Source organism: Python bivittatus, unplaced genomic scaffold (genome assembly GCF_059951505.1).
Source record: "Python bivittatus isolate LINGU-HERP-01145 unplaced genomic scaffold, Pbiv_v1 ctg000590_np1212, whole genome shotgun sequence".
Lineage (NCBI taxonomy): Eukaryota > Metazoa > Chordata > Lepidosauria > Squamata > Pythonidae > Python > Python bivittatus.
The window spans coordinates 2380239-2399227 of record NW_028277086.1 but is presented as its reverse complement, the minus strand read 5'-3'; the positions used below and the strand labels follow the sequence as shown (position 1 = coordinate 2399227).

The 18989-nt window shown below is 50.1% G+C and overlaps 1 protein-coding gene across 2 annotated transcripts in view; it reads right to left on the bottom strand.

Moving 5' to 3' along the window:
- The window catches only part of ARHGAP39 (Rho GTPase activating protein 39), a 137032-nt gene extending 118272 nt beyond the window's left edge, over positions 1–18760 (bottom strand). For both annotated transcript variants that reach the window (XM_088148878.1, XM_088148879.1), the window contains exon 1: positions 18585–18760. Coding sequence is in view for 1 of the 2 variants with exons in the window: in XM_088148879.1 (XP_088005005.1) it covers positions 18585–18595 (11 nt within the window). In the remaining variant the exon portion in view is untranslated. The remainder of the gene's footprint in view (positions 1–18584) is intronic.
- Positions 18761–18989: the final 229 nt, after the last annotated feature.

Below are 18989 nucleotides of genomic sequence, written 5' to 3'. Positions count from 1 at the left end.
TACCATCAACAGGGGAAAAACAGTGAAAGCTGAAGGAATCAAGATGCTCTATGGAAATAACCTCAAGAGTCTGGATGAAGAAGATCACTACAAATACCTGCGCATCCTTCAAGCTGACAACATCAAGCACACTGAAGTCAAGAAGGTTAATAGTGAATACATCATGAGAGTAAAGAAGATCTTAAAGTCCAAACTCAGTGGAGGAAATACCCTCAAGGCAACTAACAGCTGGGCAATTCCAGTCATTAGACACATGGCTGGAATAATGGACTGGACTCAAGCAAAACTAGAAGCCCTGGATAGGAAGACCAGAAAAATAATGACAATGAATCACATCCTTCATCCACACAGCAACGTTGACAGACTCTACTTACCAAGGAGCATAGGTGGGCGTGGAATGTTGCAAGGGCACCAGACAGTTGAAGAAGGAAAAAGGGCATTGGAAGAATATCTGAAGGACAGTGAAGAAGATGCACTGAAGCTAGTACACCATGAAGGCTTACTGAAGACTAAAGAGACCAAACTGGCCTAAGAGACATGGCAAGGCAAAGTATTACATGGCCAGTATAAAAAAGACCTAGCAGGCAAAGCAGGTAACAACAAGACCTGGCAATGGCTAAGAGCAGGAAAGTTGAAGGAAGACACAGAAAGGCCAGTTCTGGCTGCACAAGACCAAGCCCTAAGAACAAATGCACACAAAGCCAGAATTGGGAAGACAGCAACAGGCAGCAAATGCCGCCTCTGCAAAGAAGCTGAAGAAACAGTGGACCACCTAGTCAGCTGCTGCAAGAAGATTGAACCGACGGACCACAAACAACGACATGACAAAGTAGCAACAATGGTGCCTTGGAATATCTGCAAGAAATACCATCTGCCTGCAAGCAGGAACTGGTGGGACCACAAAACAGACACAGTCATAGAACATGAAGAAGCGAAAGTGCTCCGGGTCTTCAGAATTCAAACAGACCAGCACCTGCCACACAACACCCCAGACTTAACAGCTGTTGATAAGAAAGAGAAAAAATTCTGGATGGTGGACGTTGCAAGACCTGGAGACAGCAGAAGAGAAGAGGAAGAACTGGAGAAAATCACAAAATACAAAGACCTGCAAATGGAAGTAGAATTACACTGGCAAAAGAAAGCAAAGATACTACCAACAGCAATAGGCACTTTGGGCGCAATCCCAAAACATCTGAAGCACCATTGGAAGGCCACTGGCATTGACCAAATCGCCACCGGTCCATTGCAAAAGGCAGCTTTGCTTGGAACAGCTCACATCCTGCGGCAATACCTTTAACCCCATCAAACAAAATCTGCCTATCCCAGGTCGTTGGGAAGGACTCGATAGGTGGACAAAATGCCAAATCCAGTCTAAGCATCTGGCTGACTGTGCGACCAACCATATTAGTTATAAAGTATGGCCATAAAAATTAATACTAATGAAACAGCAATGAAACTGCACCAAATGTCTTTACAGCTCTCGGCAAATATGGCCTATTATCGAATGCCCACTGCCCAAAAAGCATAACCAGAGTTCTTTATAGTCAGACCAAGAGGAAAAAGATAAACCCTCCCTTGAGTAGAGCTTGACGCCTAAGGACCGTGCAGTTTTCAACAATCAAGAAGTAGCTTCCCACTCTCTTCTTCTAGGCTTCAGGCCTAGGATTTCTGGTGGTATCCCATCCAAGTAGCAACCAGTCTCATTACATTTAGTTGCCCGGGGGTGGGGGTAGGGGGAAGCTATTCCATATTTTTTCCCATATTTTTTATTTATTCATTCATTCATTCATTTATTTGATAGATGGGTTGGGTTGGGTTGGGTTGGGTTGGACTGGATTGATAGGCCACCCCAATCCATACAACTCTGGGCAGCTTACAAAATGCAGCAATAAAACATGATAAAAACACAGAACACGTAGAGTGGGTTGCTGGTTGAGAAACGTCACTCTGGCTTTTCCCTTCCCTGACGTGTTGGATTCCAGGATGGCCATGGCGGAACTGGCTGGGGCGTTTGAGGATTTTACACCCAACCGGTCTGGACGGCATCACGCTGCGATGGCTGTTCTAGCGACTGACGCGCCTGCCAAATCTTGTTAGCAACCATGTCTCCAGTGAGCCCCTCCCTCCGGGGGAGAGAAGCATCTCTCTCAGCCCAGAAAGGCCAGCAAGCGAGGGGGGGAACCCGTTGCAAGGAACCGAAAGGGGCCACGTCGCCAGCCAGCCCGTCCGCAATGGCCGTCATCCATGAAGTCCCTCACAATGACTTGGGGTCACTGCAATGCCAGGAGAGGCAGCGCCAAGCGCTCTGATGTTCTTCCATACACGTTTCATCTCTCCAGGGCTCAAACAGATTTCAGCAAGGTCGTGGCACGGCCCTGGCACGGCCCGTTCAGGCGGAGCATCAAGCTGAGCCAGCCAAGATGCGAGACCCATCCGGCTCTTCCTTGTTCCAGGCCACTTAGGCTGAGCCATCCCAGCCCGGGAAGGAGTCCAGGAAAAAGACCAAGGGGGGGCGGGGGGAAAAGGAATGGAAGTACAGAGACGCAGAAGGGAATGAGCCCCAGTGCTGCTCCTTTGTTTCTGTAGCCTGCAAAGAACAATGGCCATTCCTTACGGCCCTCCCACCTTGCTGCTGGACTGAAGCACATCTGCCCCGGAGGGGAAAGACCGTCATCAGTTCCCAATGCGAGGTGCTGCGGATTATTATTATTTAGTAATAATCATACTTCTGTTTGTACTCCCTGCACTGATATCCTACCTTTTCTCTCAGGCAGGGCTGTCTCATCTCCACCAAAAGCCCTCCAAGCCACCCTAGGAGCTACCTCGTCCAGCAGGAAAGAACCTGGGTGTCTTTGGTCCAAGGGTGACATCTTAACCTCCCCTCTAGTTGCTCTTGCCAATGGAGACTGATGTTCACAAGTTGAAGGTCATAAACCTAACTTGAAGCCTAGAGTTAGGATGGAGAAGGAGTGGCCAGAAACGGCTCTCTTGACCCTGAGCCCAGGAAGCTTAATTCTCAGTTCCCAGGTTTCTTCTTGATCAAAAAGAGCTTTGCTTGCAAGCCCTGCTGCCTGGAGTTCAGTGCTCACAAGCCAAGGTTTGTCAGAAGAAAGGTAACCTTCAAATCCCCTCTAAAGGCCAAAAGACCAGCTGAGCACCAGGTTTAGCCAGAACAAGCCAAGTGCATCATTTCATGTGAAAACTGACCTTGTTACCCAATGTTGGGTTGGTGCCCGTAAGACCTGTGTTGGGATTGCTTCTTTGATGGGATGTCTATCCTTGTTTGTTGACCTTCTAAGCACTTACGAAGAAGTAAATAATGAAGAAATAAACATGCCACATTCGCCACATCCACCTTAGGAAGCAGGCCAGAAGTTGAGAGCTTTGCAGCAGACACAAGTAAAATTTATATCGATTAGAGCTCAACTTTGGTTGCCCGCTTGACTTAACTGTGTTTCTATGGAAACTCTTTGCATCCAGGGGCTGAACGGTGTCTAGGGCCAGATCTTGCCTCCAGCACATCTTAGGAACAAGAGCCAGGTGGTCTCATCTACCTCCTCCCAGTAGCTGATCTCCCAAGATAATCTGTCAGGCTAACTGGACCCCAACCTGAAGGCACAAGGCCCACCTCAGGGCTGGTCTCGTCAAACCACCAAATGCACTTGCAGTGGCCATCTTCAACCTGAACCATCTTGGGGCCAACAGATGGGCAAGAGCAGAAAGCCCCTAGCTCCTATGAGTGTCAATCCTGGTGTGCCAACCTGGCACCCTTCACATTGGCCCTGATTGCTTTGCCGGCTGGGAAACGTTGCAGCTGCTGTCCCCAAACTTCTGAGAGCACCAACATAGGGAAGACTGACCAAAAAAGATGCACAGAAATGGAATACGAGACAGCGGCATCAAGTGCATAAACATTCTTGGCAGCCTTGTCCAACCTGGTATCGTCTAGATGTCTGGGGCCCTTATCAATCCGGGCTGGGAACCGCAAGAGCTACAGCAGTAGCAGCATGGCAGCCGGGGGAGACCAACATCCTGTACATGCCATGATAGGGGTTGGACTAGAAGACCATTCCAACCCTGTGATGTCACATGCGTCATTTACCCCTCTTACAGACACCCGTGAGCACCAGCCAAGGAAAGACCATCTTCATAATAAAGTTAAGATATTTTTTAGAAGTGGCCAACAGAATCTGGGTGAAATATGAAAATGAAGATCAGAAATAAATTCCAGGCCATTCCTTCATAGTCTCATAGCTGCTCTGTGAATTCCAGCCTACTGTAGCCTGACTGGCAGCCCTAGTCTAATGTGTGGGGTGAAATTAATTATGCGCCAGCTTTCACGCTTTCCAAACATTTTGCAATCATTCTTGATTCAGAAAGGTCTCACAGAACATTTAGAAGAGCTCATTTAAAATGCAAATATCTGTGCAGGGTTTTGCTATTTAAAGATAGAAAGATAGATAGATAGATAGATAGATAGATAGATAGATAGATAGATAGATAGACAGACAGACAGACAGACAGACAGACAGACAGACAGACAGACGCACGCACGCACGCACGCACGCACATGTAAGCACTTGTGAAAGCAACACAGGGCCCATGAACCTGTCTCTCATAGCAGATGCCCAGTTCTCCCTTTTTCCATTGAAGAAATCAGCCAGCATCTGATGGTACCACTGCAAAATTCCTGTGCAGCAGAATGCCCCTCTCCACCAAAAAGAGAGAACGCATGCCAGGGTGGAAATTCTGCAAGCCCTGAAACTGAGAAGGACTTGTTTTGAGCATCAATATACTGTACTATGGCAGTGTTTCTCAACCTTGGTGACTTTAAGACCTGTGGACTTCAACTCTCAGAACTCTGGGAGTTGAAGTCCACACGTCTTAAAGTCACCAAAGTTGAGAAACACTGTACTATAAATTCCAATTCAACCAGTGCTGGAGACAGCTTGATTTTTAAGTTTCTAGAAGCCCCCCTCCCCATCTATACCATATCACACCCTCAGCCTGCAGTAAATTTTTTTTTAAAAAAAGGAAAATGCACCTGCAGAACAAAGTCAGATGTTGTCCTTTTGGCAAACAGATTCGGAGACGAATTTGTTCTACTCGTTGTGCATATTTAGCACAGCAAAAGGGCCCTCTGGAACCCGAGCGCGCTTGCCGTGTTTCTGGGCATTGCACGGTCCCTTCCTTCTCCAGCCCACCTTCAAAGAAGGGCTGCCAGGAGGGGACAATGCCCCGATGAAAGACAGTGCCGCCACCACCCGCTTGCGATGAAAGGACCGTGTTGACAGGGACGATGCCTTGCGTCTGAGAGAGGCGCAGCTGGGCTAAACAAGGAACAAGCAAACAAGCATCTTCTTTCAAACCGGGATGGGAGGAAGCATCGGAGAGCAACAGGAACAGATTTTTCCCCAGCCCGTTATGGCTTCCCTAGTTTTTGGCAAGGCTCAAAGAAACCAAACGCCTCAAAGGAGGAAAATGGGATTACAAGAAGAGCTGAGATCAACCAGGAAGGTCAAACTCGGAAAGCTCGGCAGATGGCAACGCGCTATCGGCTTTTCTCAGACAAGGACGTGATGGCCAGGCTGTTGAGCTTCCTACACAATGCTACTGCCAGTTGTTTCAGACATTGCAGGGCAGCCTTTCCCCAAGCATGCTCCTAACACCCATCCTCCCCAGCCCCCCACCTCCAATGACGAGCCTAGGAAACGCCTGACCCTGCTGTGGCTGTTGGCCGGCTGAGACTGGCCGTGGCCTGTGAACCTGATCGCGGTTCCACTGGTACGCACGCACCATGGAGACGGAAAGCAGAATGCCAAGCAGACTCAACTGGCCAGCTGTTTGCATCGGAAAGAAATTTCCCATGATGGTCTCTGTGGCGATCTTCAATTTGGTGCCTGGTTAAAAGCCAACTAGGGCTTGTGGGGAGTAGCCATCACCGCTTGAAAAGCCAGATGCAACGTGGGGACTGACAGTCTGGCTGGAAAGGCTGGAAACTGTAGCCCCTACACATCTGGAGAGCACCAGGTTGGCCCACGCCATAATCCGAACGATTCCCCCTTCATCCTTGCGTGTCCCATCTTAAAAAACCCAAAGCGGCAAAAGCAAGATGGACAGGCCTCTTGACTTTTGGATTTGTTCCTACTTCTTAGACATAAATTATGCTATTTTGGGGGGGCGGGGCGTGAATTATTCAGCTCCTTCAGCTTTGCAAATCTCTGGCAATTCTCACTTCCAAAGTCTTCCCAACCCCTCTCTGCCAGCCACCCACTCCATATTCCCAACCGAGTCGTTCAATAAAGCCTTCACCTGCTTTGCTCTACACCTCCAGAAAAGGGCGATGACTTTAGGCAGACGAGATTATGCAAAGAGGGGAGGGGTTCTCCTTTGTCGGGGTCTCCGCAAGAGCAATCTGGCATTATGGCAAGGCCGTGGGGAGCCTGCTCAAATCACCCCTCTTCAAAAGGAGCGGCTCTGCTTTCGCGCCGAGGCCACAATTAAGAGGAAATTGAGGACGATCCTGCCTTGACCTCCCACGAACTCAAAGTTTGAGATAAAACTACAGAAAGGCCGTTTTTCTCCTCAGCCAGCATTCGGCTCCATTCAAACAAAGAAGCAACAATGGCTGGTGTGGGTCTTCCGGGCCTTCGACAATACAAAGAAGCAACACTCCAGAAATGTTGTTGTTAAAGCCTGCCCAAGTTTCCAGAAAGGTTAAATAGCCCTGTGGGTGCAAAGTTACCCAACCAACTTTAAGTCCACAAACCAGTCAATCACTGCTCCAACATCGTTCGTGGCTCACCCATAATATGGGTTGGTTTGGGATAACCATCCCTGCCCCCACCCAACAAAATCAAGAGTTTATCATTCGCAGTGAAAGGGTTTCCACGCCAGACCAAACTGCAGCCATACAACCTCCCTGGTTTTGTCCTACCTGGATAGCGGAACATAACCATTCCAGATTGCAAACAATGGTTTATAGTTAGCACATGGTGGGAACCATGGGTCCCTGGACAAACTGCAGTTAAAACAAACCATGGCTTATCCCAGTAGGACTAGGGGTTACTGCTACTCTTTTTCCAAATGACTTCACAGTACCTTCCAGCCAGAAGACGGTGAAGAAGCAACAGGCCAACGCGCCTCCTGTATTCATGCCAAGCCAATGACCTAGCTCCACAACATGGTTAACAGTTTTGTTTGTTGGTTTCTTTATAACACTTGTATGGCCACTCATCTGAAAACCAGAACTCTGGGTGGCTGACAACCATAGCATGCATCCATCCATCCATCCATCCACCCACCCACCTTAGAAAGAGCTGTGAGAACTTAAAGAAAGCAGTATTATACTCATCAAAATCTTTGGCTCTCATTTTAAAAAAAAGAAGTAGAAAGAGGCTTTGCACCCTTTAAGGGTGCAACGTAGGGGGAAAACGCCTGCCAATTTTTTTAAAAAAATCAGGAGATAGGTGGTGGGCTAGGTCACTTTTCTAGTACTCTAATCAGAAGGGTTAGGGTTAGGGTTAAGGTCCTGGTGGATCTTCTCCTTCCACTTTGACCCAGGAAGCAGGATACGCTGCGGAATAAGAACATCTGAAAATAAGTCACGCAACTATTCTCAACTGGAGTCATGAACACAGGCCGTCCGTTTTGGATTATCCGAGCACTGAATTTCAGGTTCCTTTAATCTGACACACCCGCAGCCATGTACCCATCTTCCAGACGCCACTGGAAAAGAAAGGAATAAAATGAAATATGGGGGCACTTCACATGCTAAAATGAAATTTAACAGGACTCCTGTGGTTGAGCTTGGATTGTGCAGCTGGGGAAGAGCAGATAAGCAGAGTCCTCTTATCAGGCCGTGGCTACCCTCTGCGCTCTTCACCAACGGCTTTGGAACATTTATCTGGACATTGGGTTCCTTCCTTTTGAGGAAAGGGGATGCAAAAGACAATAACAAATCAATAAAGGAGGGCTGTGAGAAACAGCCATGTTACAGGGAGAGAAGAAAAATTTCCCCAGACGAGGATGGCTCATGAAACATTTACTCTGTTCAAAATTACTCCTCCCAATGTTTTCTTTTTCGGTCACCGTGCGGGAGCAACTTCAGATGAAGGATGACACGCTAAGGATTTTTGCAAGCCCGCTGAAATCTCCCTATCCTGCAAATGCTCAATTTACGCTCTCAAAAGCACAGGGCAACATCCTGATGAAAACAAACACCCTAGCAGACAATTTATTATATGCAAAAAGAAATGTTTGCAGACATTCTACGCAAAAAGGGTGGATCAGAAAAACATACATCTCTACCACGGTGCACAGAAATCCTTCTCCTGCACTATATTTGCGCCGGGTGGCAGAGCTGAAGCTTTTTCCCACGCAAGATTGTGAAATCAATGGAAAAGAAGGAACCATTTTGGTCATCATAGGCCCAACAAGGCCTGCTTAGCTGCAAGTAATAACATTACTTGCTTAACTAACGGTATCCCTAGTAAACGGACTGCATCTCGCACTCATCCATTCTTCAGAAATCACCATCGCAGGTTGGTGTTTCCAGATCTTCTCCGAGATGGACTTCTAGAAGCCCAGTACTGAAGGAGATGGAGAAGACCTACGAGGTAATAATGGCTGGACCTTCACCTAAACGTTCTCTCGTTCACCCATAACAATAAACCAAAAAGGGCACCTCCACCCACCACCAAAGAATAAGTAGCTGGTTCACACATTGTATGGTTTGCTGAATAAACTAAAATGACAGCAGCCAAAGGGGGGGGAAAAGCATTAATTAACCATTATTACCAGTGTGGGCTGAGTTCACCCAGCCCACACTGAGCACGGCTTAGCCTTATGGGTGAACTAGGCTGCTTAAGGTGAGCTGCAGAAGCGCTGCTGGCTTCTACGGCAAATTTGGCCAAGGGTGCACTTTGGGGGTTTCAGCATCGCCAACTCCCCTGAGCAGAACCTGAGTCGAAACAGCAATGTACCACAAACGTTTCCTGAACGGAAATATCAAGCAAGCCCTGTGATTGCTATCTGGGTGACAGATAAGCAAAGTTTCTAATAGCAGAACTTTGACCTGGAATTCCCTTCTAGCTTCACCGTGAGAACTCCTTCTCTGCAGGCAGTTCGGGCCCTGTGCTTTGCGGTTTCAGCAGCACTGCAAGCATGAGCCTTGTGTGCAAGGTTGGAATGAAACAATTCACTTCAAAGATGTTGCCGAGGGCTCCTCTCTCCTCCCCACCCCTCAAACCCTCAAAGAAGCAGGAAAAGCTGACCAAGGAGGCCCATTCTATGGCCAGAGCTGCAGGTCATTTAAAAAAAAAAAAAAAAAACACCTCTCTGGAGAAATGCCCTTATTCCATAAAAACCTTGCATTTCTTTAAAACATCACAGAGGCTATTAGATTCCACACACACGCAGCATGGGGGACCGGTGCACCCCCACATTAGGGAATGCATAACGGATGGAGATTTTTAAGGGCAAATGCCTACTTAGCAAAAAGGGTGCACACGCGACGGTTGGAGAACTGAGCTGCCCACGCACACAAACAGGAGCTGGTCTGACAGACCCCAGCAGCTCCCCCAGGGAATGCCTTAGCTTAGGACCGAAACGTGAAGCAAATGCCAGGAAGGCGGGTTCGAAGAGCAAAGCGACTCCGAGGTTGCCCAGGCTGAAGCCGACGCCTTGGCCACGGAGACTCAGACTGAGAACAAGGGCCCGCTTCTGTGCCGGGGTGGGGAAGCAAGAGCGCTGGGTTCCTTCCTCCAAGGGTTCTAGAATAAAGTATTTTATCCAGGAGGGCTTGCCACCGGGCATACGGATGTTTGAACAAAACAGCAGTTACTCATATCAGAAAAAAGCGCACTTTAATTAGCAATGGATCCGATTCCAATTTCTCTCGCTCGTGTCTTATATGTTACCTAAGCAACCGTCTCTGACTAGGGGAGGCCAAATTAAAAAAGGTGACATCTGGATCCCGTCTCCATCAATCGGAAGCCTCCTCTTCGTGCAGCTGCCCGCTATGGGTGCAATGGAGAGGTTATCCACACCCTCAGCCTCAGCTACCTTGGATCAAAGACCACCATTGGCCTCCCCCAGCCGAGATGGGCCACGCGAGAGCTCCCAGAGCCATCTGTCTGAAGAAGATAGGGTAGACAGCCGCCCGGCGATGCCCATGCCGCTCTGCCAGTGGTGGATCTGCCCATCGCGTCCGCAAGTGGACAAACCACGCAGGGGCTGAACTGCATGGCTGGTTTGTCGCTGTCTTCTTTGAGGACGTATTTTGGACTTCCCCATCTAGCCTATCGTCCTGGGGTTTCCCGGTGGAGGTCTCCCATCCAAGGGCTCACCAGATTTGACCTTACTCAGCTTTTGGGGTCCGTCAAGGTCAGCCGACTCCTGGCCCAACTCCATCAACAGCCAGAGCTAAATGGATCAACGAAGCAACTCCATTAATGCGCCCTTTGGCCCATTTCAGGTTTGCACCCTCCATCTATCGAGAGACTTGGGTGTGCATCAGCTAGAGTCAAAAAAGTCAAGATGGTGGGCTCAAAGCTCTGCCCATCTGCTCTCCAAAGAGCTCGGACAATGCTTTCAACATGCTCCAGCCACTCATTTCAACCCTGGCCCCAAGGCTGTTGGACCGTAAAATACAAACAACAAGCTTCTTTAGGGAAAAGGGACATTAACAGGCTGTCCATGCACCACGAGGCATCAAACGTTCACCAGATTAGCTTCCTCAGCCCACTTCCAAGCACAATTGCTTTGCATCCCACAACAGCAAGCGATGGGCAGTTCTCATGCGCTAAATATGCCTGCGATGCCTGCAGGGAGGCTTCTGGATGGAGCATGGCATGACTTGGGCTCTTGATAGGCACTGTGACAGCTGATCAAAAAGGAAAGAGCGCCTCGGAGCTGCAGACATTCGGCAGCATGATCCACGCGGATCCCAGATCCCATATTACCTTGCCCATCCAAATGATGGAACCAGAGATTTGAGAGGGTTTTAAATCAAATCCAACTCCCTGCTCCGTGCAGGAACGCAGCTCCAAGCACTGTTTTCACCGGGGATTCCAGGCTGCTCCTGTTTCAAAACCACAAGCCACGTAGCCCGCCTCACCTATACGACCGATAATGAATGAGACGCTCTAGGTCAAAGCGGCATTATGACGGAGGTAGCACCAAGAGAGCAATTCAGACTGGCTCTTGAGTAATCTGCTTTTTTTTTTAAGTGGAAATCATTCTAATTATTGGTGCACTGTTTTGTCTTCCTGTCTAATCAAGGACAGCGTCCCACTCTCACGGCAACGCAAAGCCGGGAGCCTGGCCGCGAGGGTCTCGGGGCACCCCCTGCAGAGTTTACAGATGCTATGGCAACAGTGCAGCCAAGAGCCCCCGACGCCCCGAAGCCCACCCTCCGTAACTCCGCAGGATCCCTTTTGCACAGCCTCTTCACAGAGAAGCTCCACCTTTTCGCTTGAGCCCAACTGTACCGTAGGACCCAAGTTGCGGTATTATGAGGCAAAGGGCCTCCTTCCCTGCCCCAAAGGTTTTTCTTACATTTCTATCCGCTCCCCCTTTTAACTCAATTCACACATTGCACTACGCTATAAAGGGGTCTGCTTAATTTTAGCTGAGCAGGTCCTGTGAACCTAGTCAGTACGGATGACAAAAGATGGGCTTAGCGTGTCATGTGAAGTCTTCTAATGGTGGTTTATCCAACAAATCATGTTTCCACCATGGCTTAGTGCAATTTATGAAGTTCTTTCAAAGATTGTTTCAAAGAACCACATCACTGTACAAAAGTCTGATGACTGTTTTCGATCCACTTAATGATCTACAGCAGGGAATTAGTTTCTTACACCTCTTGGCCCCCAAGGGCGCCTCCGACTGCTTCTAGCATTGCAAACCGAAAGGCCGCAGCGGAACGCAGCGCTCTCCTTCCTTAATGGCTTTCCTCCGATGCAAAACACGGGGGAGCTCAGAACATAGGACAAAAATGCCTGGATCCTTCCATCCCCTGTGAAACTTCATCGCTGAGGCAAGCGGAACAATTGCATAACGAAGGCCTCGTCTGGAAGCATCCTGGCTTCGCTCTTTGCCAAGCTCTCCAGCAAAACAAAATTCGCAGTATTTAAAAAATACATTTTTAAAGAAGATTCACTCCCACGGCCTACAATGCTTCAGTGGCATACGTTCACCAAATCTCATAGCAACAGATAGCAGGCATTTTCTATATGGAAAATTAAAAATTCCAAGTAGAAAACAGGAGTAACTTCTAAACAGCCATGTGATGCTGGCTGGGGAATTCTGGGAGTTGAAGTCCACACCTCTTAAAGTTGCCAAGTCTGAAAAACACTGGTTTAGAAGCTGAACTCCAAAAAACTCAAAAGAGAACATTTAATCGGGCTGCAGCGTGGGCTCTGGGCAGGAAGATGAAGGGCGAATTGGATCCTTCTATCAAAGCCTTCTTAAAATCTGCTGTGGCTAAGATTTCTTACCAGAGGAATCAGTAGTTTTCTAAGCTGCTGATGGATTCTAGCCAAGGGAGGCATCAAATTCCCCCACAATAACATTGGAACCTACACTCTGTACCATTAAGCAAGAGGGTTTTATTGGCTTTGTTATCTCTCTCTCTCTCTCTTTTTTTTAATAATGGAATATCTGTGTAGAGATCCTACGTTCTTTATGTATAAAAAGATGCTCGCCTTCTGACCTGATGGTGTGAACATCATCTGCTCCAAGCCCAGAGATCTGCTACTGATTTTTGCCTTCTGCAAAAGCCCCCTCTGTCCAGACGTTGCAGTTCCAGAATGTGGTCTGCCCCCTCGTTCAGGATGGGTTTGAGCTTGGCCCAGAGCCTGCGGGGCAGAGCTAAAAGCAGTACAAGGAAGGAACACCTACTGGGGCTGGATTTGGCCAGCCTCTGCCGTAGCCTCCCGTGGCACCGCTTGCTCTCCCTGCCAACGTGAGTAAACCTGCTTGTGCGTAGCGAGGCATCCGAGGAGGGGGGAAGGGGAAAAAAAACTTCTTTGGCCTCCACAATTTTAAGATATTAACGTGTTTAAAACGACTAATGTAGATCTAGGTGGATGGGAAGAGAGTAAAAATAAGTGTGAGCAAGGAACTTATTAACAGGGCTGTTGCATTAAACTCATAAAATACTGTTTATTGTAGCTATTGTCTAAATAAATGCAGCAGATGCTGTATTTTACCAAAAGGAAATGCCGTGATCTTCAGAGAGCTGACTATCTAATTAACAGGGAAAGTAATGCAAAAACTCCCTCTCCGCTGAGCTCCTGGTGCCTTCAGGGCCATGGCAGCAATGCAGAAGGGCTCCCCCGGGAAACCCTTCCTCCCAGGAAAAACTCAAGAAAGCCTCAGCCCGGCCCATCGCCCCCTTGCTCCATCCCTCCATCCCGCCTTGCGCCTGGGCAACCACGGCGTTCCCACCAAATCCTGGAGTAGATCAACCTCAGAGCTCTTCTGACGTTCTAACCCTGTTTTGATAGTCTCCAGATGTGCTATACTCTACCACCATCCTGGCCAGAGAACAACACTGCAGCCCTAGACATCTGGAAGGAAACAGGTGACCGAGAGCTATATATATAAGCCGCTTCTATCCACCCCAAGGCTGCATAGGCCCAAACAGGACGAAACAAGAGGAGGCACCCAAATCAAATCAATGTGACCGAGAGTGGCTCTTCAGCTTAGAAGGTCAGCTACGTTTTTAGCCAGTTGCAGAGAAACTGCATTCCTTATATGTGTTGCTCACCAGAAGTCATTTATATTCAGGCAGAGTTAAATGGTCGATACAGAACCACACAAGGCAGATGGAGAAATGTCAGCATTAAGAAAAAATGGAGGCGGCACTGCAGCAATTTATCTACCCGAAACAAAAACGGAGATGGAGTTAAAGTAGACTGTTTGCTTTGTGTTCGTTCCATGTGATATCTCAAAATGAAAGCTCAGCCAGACAGGCACTGCCATGCGACTTCAAGAGCAACACAGGTATGCCAGCAGCTGCAAAACTGAAATATTCCAAGAAGGGGGAAAAGGAGACTCCAACGTATTATGGGCCAGTCAGCCTGTTATCAGTGCTTCTACGAGTCTAGAAGGGGTCATAAAGGGATTTTCTGTAAACACTTTAAAAACAAGGGGCAATTACTGGAAGTCAGCGCGGATGGCCAGAATGAAGTCAAACTAATCTTATTTCATCTTTTGATCGGGTGACTTTCTTAGTAGATTGTGGGAACGTGGTGGACATAATGTATCTTGACCGGTAAATAATTTGACAAAATACCACACTACATTCTGGATAGCAAGTTAATTAAAAGTGTGGGCAGTCCACAGAGTGTCAGGCAGCACCCAGACTGTTACTTGAAATCAAAGCACATCAAACTGTTACTTGAAAATACAGAAAGTCCAATGTGTTTCAATAACCTAGCTTTATTACAGATATTAGAAAAAATATATGCAATATTAGAAATGATATATGCAGTAATAGAAAAGTAGCAGTTGCTAATGTCTCAATCACATACAGCAGTCCTAATCTTCAAATTTTATGCCCCTTTTTCCCACCCTAAAGGCTAAGAGTGGGCCGTTTCTTTTTTTAAGTTGTGTTTTTTTATTATTAATTTTGCATTTGTTCATATGATTAGCAGCTTGGAGTATCATTGTATTGGAGAAAGGCAGAGTACTAGTCACTAAGCCCATCAATAAAAACATGATTTAAGGACAATGACTATTGTGCAGTTGTTGTTGTTGTTGTTTAGTCGTTAAGTCGTGTCCGACTCTTCGTGACCCCATGAACCATATTGCGCCAGGCCTTCCTGTCCTTCACTGCCTCCCTGAGTTTGCTCAGTTTCATGCTCATTGTGCAGTTGAGTATGTCTCAAATGATTTGGGTAGCTGACATGCTTTTTGGTCCCAGATAATGAAGAATGTTGAAATTTAAAGAAAAAAAAAATACCCAGCAAAGCTTGTCCAAGGAAGCAAACTAAAAAGCCATATGGAATTTTATTTCTTTAAAAAAAAAAAGATTTTGCAAGCTCCTTAAAAAAAGGTAGTTGCCCTTGTTTCTAACACTTTTTGCTCATTTATTTATTTATTTAATAGACTGCCTCGATCCGTTACAATTCCTGAGTACAATCTTGTGACACTTAAGGACTATTAAGATAAAGTAACGTAGCACTGAAGAGGAAGGCAGTGGAAAAATACTTCCATATTTTTGCAAGACAATTACCCGTATGTCACATGTAAAATCACCAGGAGTCAAGCTTTTAATACACCCAAGAAACCGGATGGAGGAAAGCAGAGTGACAGCAAATTGATAGCACATCCTGTTCTGTAGGACTTCCTTCAGATGTGATTCCAGTGGCCCAATACTTCTCTTCCACCACTAACATCTCCACAAAGACACACAAGCTTCCATGTCCTGAAAGCCACACCTGTTCTGCCTTCTTCTCTGGATCTGCGGAGCACCACTTATGAAGCTGAATGACTTTTCCATAGGAACTGTACGCTTGCATGTAAGACAAGATATTCATGTAGACCTTCACAACCTCAGAAGAGATGTTTTGTTTTCCTCAACTTTGCCAGTTAGTCCCTCTCACTGGCTCCTCAGAAAGCTCTGTAGATGCTCCTCTACCGTAATTTGGAGAAGGCCTGTCAACAGAGAATTAGAGTTTGGGTCTCCATCCCAGCTATTTCTTTTACCCTAAGATTCTAGACAGCTCAGCCTTAAATTCGGGGGGCGGGGGGAACAGAATGAGGAGGAGAAACATGACTTCTTCTTTGACATTTACCAGAAAGCGGCAAACTGGCTAGAATCCATATGCTGGCATCTTAAGGTCTACCACCAAGAAGTTAAAACTACTTCAGCAAAAGCAGGGAACGGGATCTGACATGCGGGCAGATGGTAGCTTAAGTTTGCAATCATCCAAGTTCTGGAGTTTGGAAAGAATTAGAAATGGGGGAAGACAGAAAGAAAGGACTATCTGAAGTCAAGTCAACACACACACACACACACACACTATGACACATTTTTCATTGTGATGAAGTGGCAGAGAACACCAGCCTCCAAACTCTATCTTTACTCTTGCATAAAAATTCAAGGACCAAAAGTCACCAAACTTAGATTTAAATTTCCAAGGACCGGTGCATTTTAATTCAAATCCTTGCACAAATTAAGCTGAACAGATCCATCTCTCTTACCTTCAGATACCTCAAACTCATGAATCAAGCAAGCTACCTTCTGCTTTCCAAGAAGCACAAAACGTGAAGAAAAACTCGCATTGAGCCAACAGGCCCCCCACGAAACCAGAAGCACAAGGCCTCTCCTCATCCCCTTTGCCACATTTCCACAAACAGCGAAGTTCGCTAAAGATCCAGCCAAACTAATGCCACTGGCTTGACAATGTCATTTCCCTGGGTGCCCCCCCCCAAATCATTAGAGTGAACGTTTCTTCAGTTCCGAGAGCAATGCATTTTCCAGTTTATGCAGCAAAGAGAAAAGTGCATGGTGGACAGATTTAACCCCCCACCCCACCCCACCCCACCCCACCCCACCCCACCCCACCCAAGAATGCCTCACAGAGACTAAAATCAGCCAATTCTTGCTAAATTTAAGCCCTGCTATGCAAACTGCAGGGGTGTCGTTTCCCCCACTCTCCCCGCCCCCCGGGCAATTAGCGCTTGACAGCACAGACGCAGACCAAGGCAGCGTCTTGCTACGTGTTCACACCAAACTAACAACTAGCAGGACCACATCCAGCCATGCTCAGTGCAACCACACACACTCCGAGCCAAGAACGAGGGTTAAGATCCAGCTGGCACGTCCCAAAGCGCAGACAGGCCAGAGTTCGATACGGTGTTGATTGGCCGGATTGCACGCTCAACCGTCTCCAAACCGAGCCACCTGCTCCTTTTGTGCAAGCCGAGATCGGATCCAGCACCACCGGCCGGGCCGGTCTGCTGGGGGTCGAGCGTGCCAACCAAGATTCCCATGCAGAGGAAGGAGGGAGAGAGCGAGAGCAGGCAGGGATTTTGGAAGCTGGAACCACGGAAGGGCACGGCGAGACGCTCCCTCCGGGAGAAACCGCCTCAGCTGCGTACCAGTCCTCGCCCTTGGGTGCTCCAAGCGTATTCTCGGCTGAGCCCTGCACCCCCATGACACATACCCCACCCAAATGCCAACCTTCACCCTCTCACTGCACCAGCAGGCCGCTGCAGCCCACCCCAGCCCCTGCCAACGGACCCGCGCAGAAGGCGGGTGCCCACACTCGCCTCTTGGCTACCGCGTGTCTTCTTCAAGGTCCGCTGCGCCGCGCCCCCGGCTCATCGTCCTTCAGAATTCCTTCCGACGGGGAGCCGAGCAACCCCCCCAGCCCCCCCCCCACCCCGCAGCCTCCATGCTTTCAAACCCTCCGCAAGAGCCTCCGCCGGAGCGGGCAGCTTGCCCGCCGCACACACCCCTCAGCCCAACTCAGCTGGCTCACGCCCAAGTTGGCGCCCACCCCTCCCAGGAAAAATCCCCCAACGGCACCCGCACCGCCCCGGCCCCGGCCCCCCCAGCGAACGGAGACAGCCATCGAAGCGGCTTGCAAAAGCAGGGCCGACCAAAGCATTTTCGCCGAGCTCGCTTGCAATTCACCTCCCCCCCCAGCCACCTACGTCCATTTCTCACCAGGGAAAAGACCACCTTAAAAACCGGAGCCCCCCGCAGCCAGATTCTCCCCCCCCACCGCAAGACACTACAGCAAAGCAATCTGGCGGGAGGGGGGAGGAACCAGCACCTGCTGCAGAGGGATGGGTGAAAGCAGGTGCCAGCCGGGGGGGGATCCCTCCGAAGAGGCCTCCGTCCGGGGAAAGGGGGGGTCGGGTCAGGTGGAGGAGGCAGGGGCTTCCCGGGCTTGAAGGCGGGTGGGGGGAGGACGCAGTGGGGCAGAAAGATCCCGGGGGGCAACACAGGGCTGCGGGTCCCCAAGAGAGCAGCAAATGCACCCCCCGCAGGCAGAGAGTGGGGACCTGAGGAGCAGCGGGGACGGCCCTGTCTTAAAAGGCCCGCCCCCCCTGCAGAGGGGCAGGTCAGCGTGAAGGGGGCTGATGGGGGGAGGAGAAAGGCGGGGGGCAGGGGCGGGAGCCGGGCCCCATCCTGGGCGGGGCTCTGGCGGGGGGCGCGCTGTCCCGAGGGAGAGGCGGCGGCGGCGGTCGGTCGGAATACGGGGAGCGGGGGGCTCTGACGCCCCCACCTAGAGAGGAGGACGGAAGGGGGTGAGGTGGGGGAGGAGAAGGGGCTCCCGCGGGAAGGAGGGGCCGGTGGGCCCACGGGGAGGGGAGGGGGCCCGGCCGGGCGCAAGGGCTGCGGATGATGGGAGCCGGGGTCGGGGCAGGGAGCGCAAGGGCGAGGCGGGCGCAAGGCGGAGGGGCTGCTGCTGCTGCTGCTGCTGCTGCTGCTGGCGGGGCCCCCGGATGCGCGGCAGAGGGGCTGGAAGGGCTGCAGCTGCCCGGGGCCGCGGGCGGGCTGGGGCGCCGGCGGGGGCGCCGCAGGGGGCGCCCGGGGAAGGGGGTCGCGGGGCTCCTACCTCTCCGCCATCTTCGCCCGGGCCGGCGGGGTGGTCACCGGGCGCGGCGAGGGGCGGCGGCCCCCGCCCGGCAGCCCATGGCCCCGGCAGCGCTGCGGCTCCCGCTCCGCCGCCGCCGCCGCCGCCGCCTCCCGGCCACCGACTGACCAGGAGCGCGGCCGGCACAGACGCTCCGCCGCCGCCGCGTCCCGCCGTCACCACCGACAACCACCCGCAGCCAATCGCGCGGTCCGGGGGCGTGGCCGCACGGGCCCGTCAGCCCCCCGCTCACTCCCACGCCCCGAGGCCTCACGGGAGGTGTAGTTTCCGTCGCCTGCGCCGGCAGCCATGTTGGGCTCGGAGCTGGCCAAGAAGGAGTCCCTCTGGGGCACCTCCGTTACTGCGGGGTTGGCTTAGGGCTGCCAG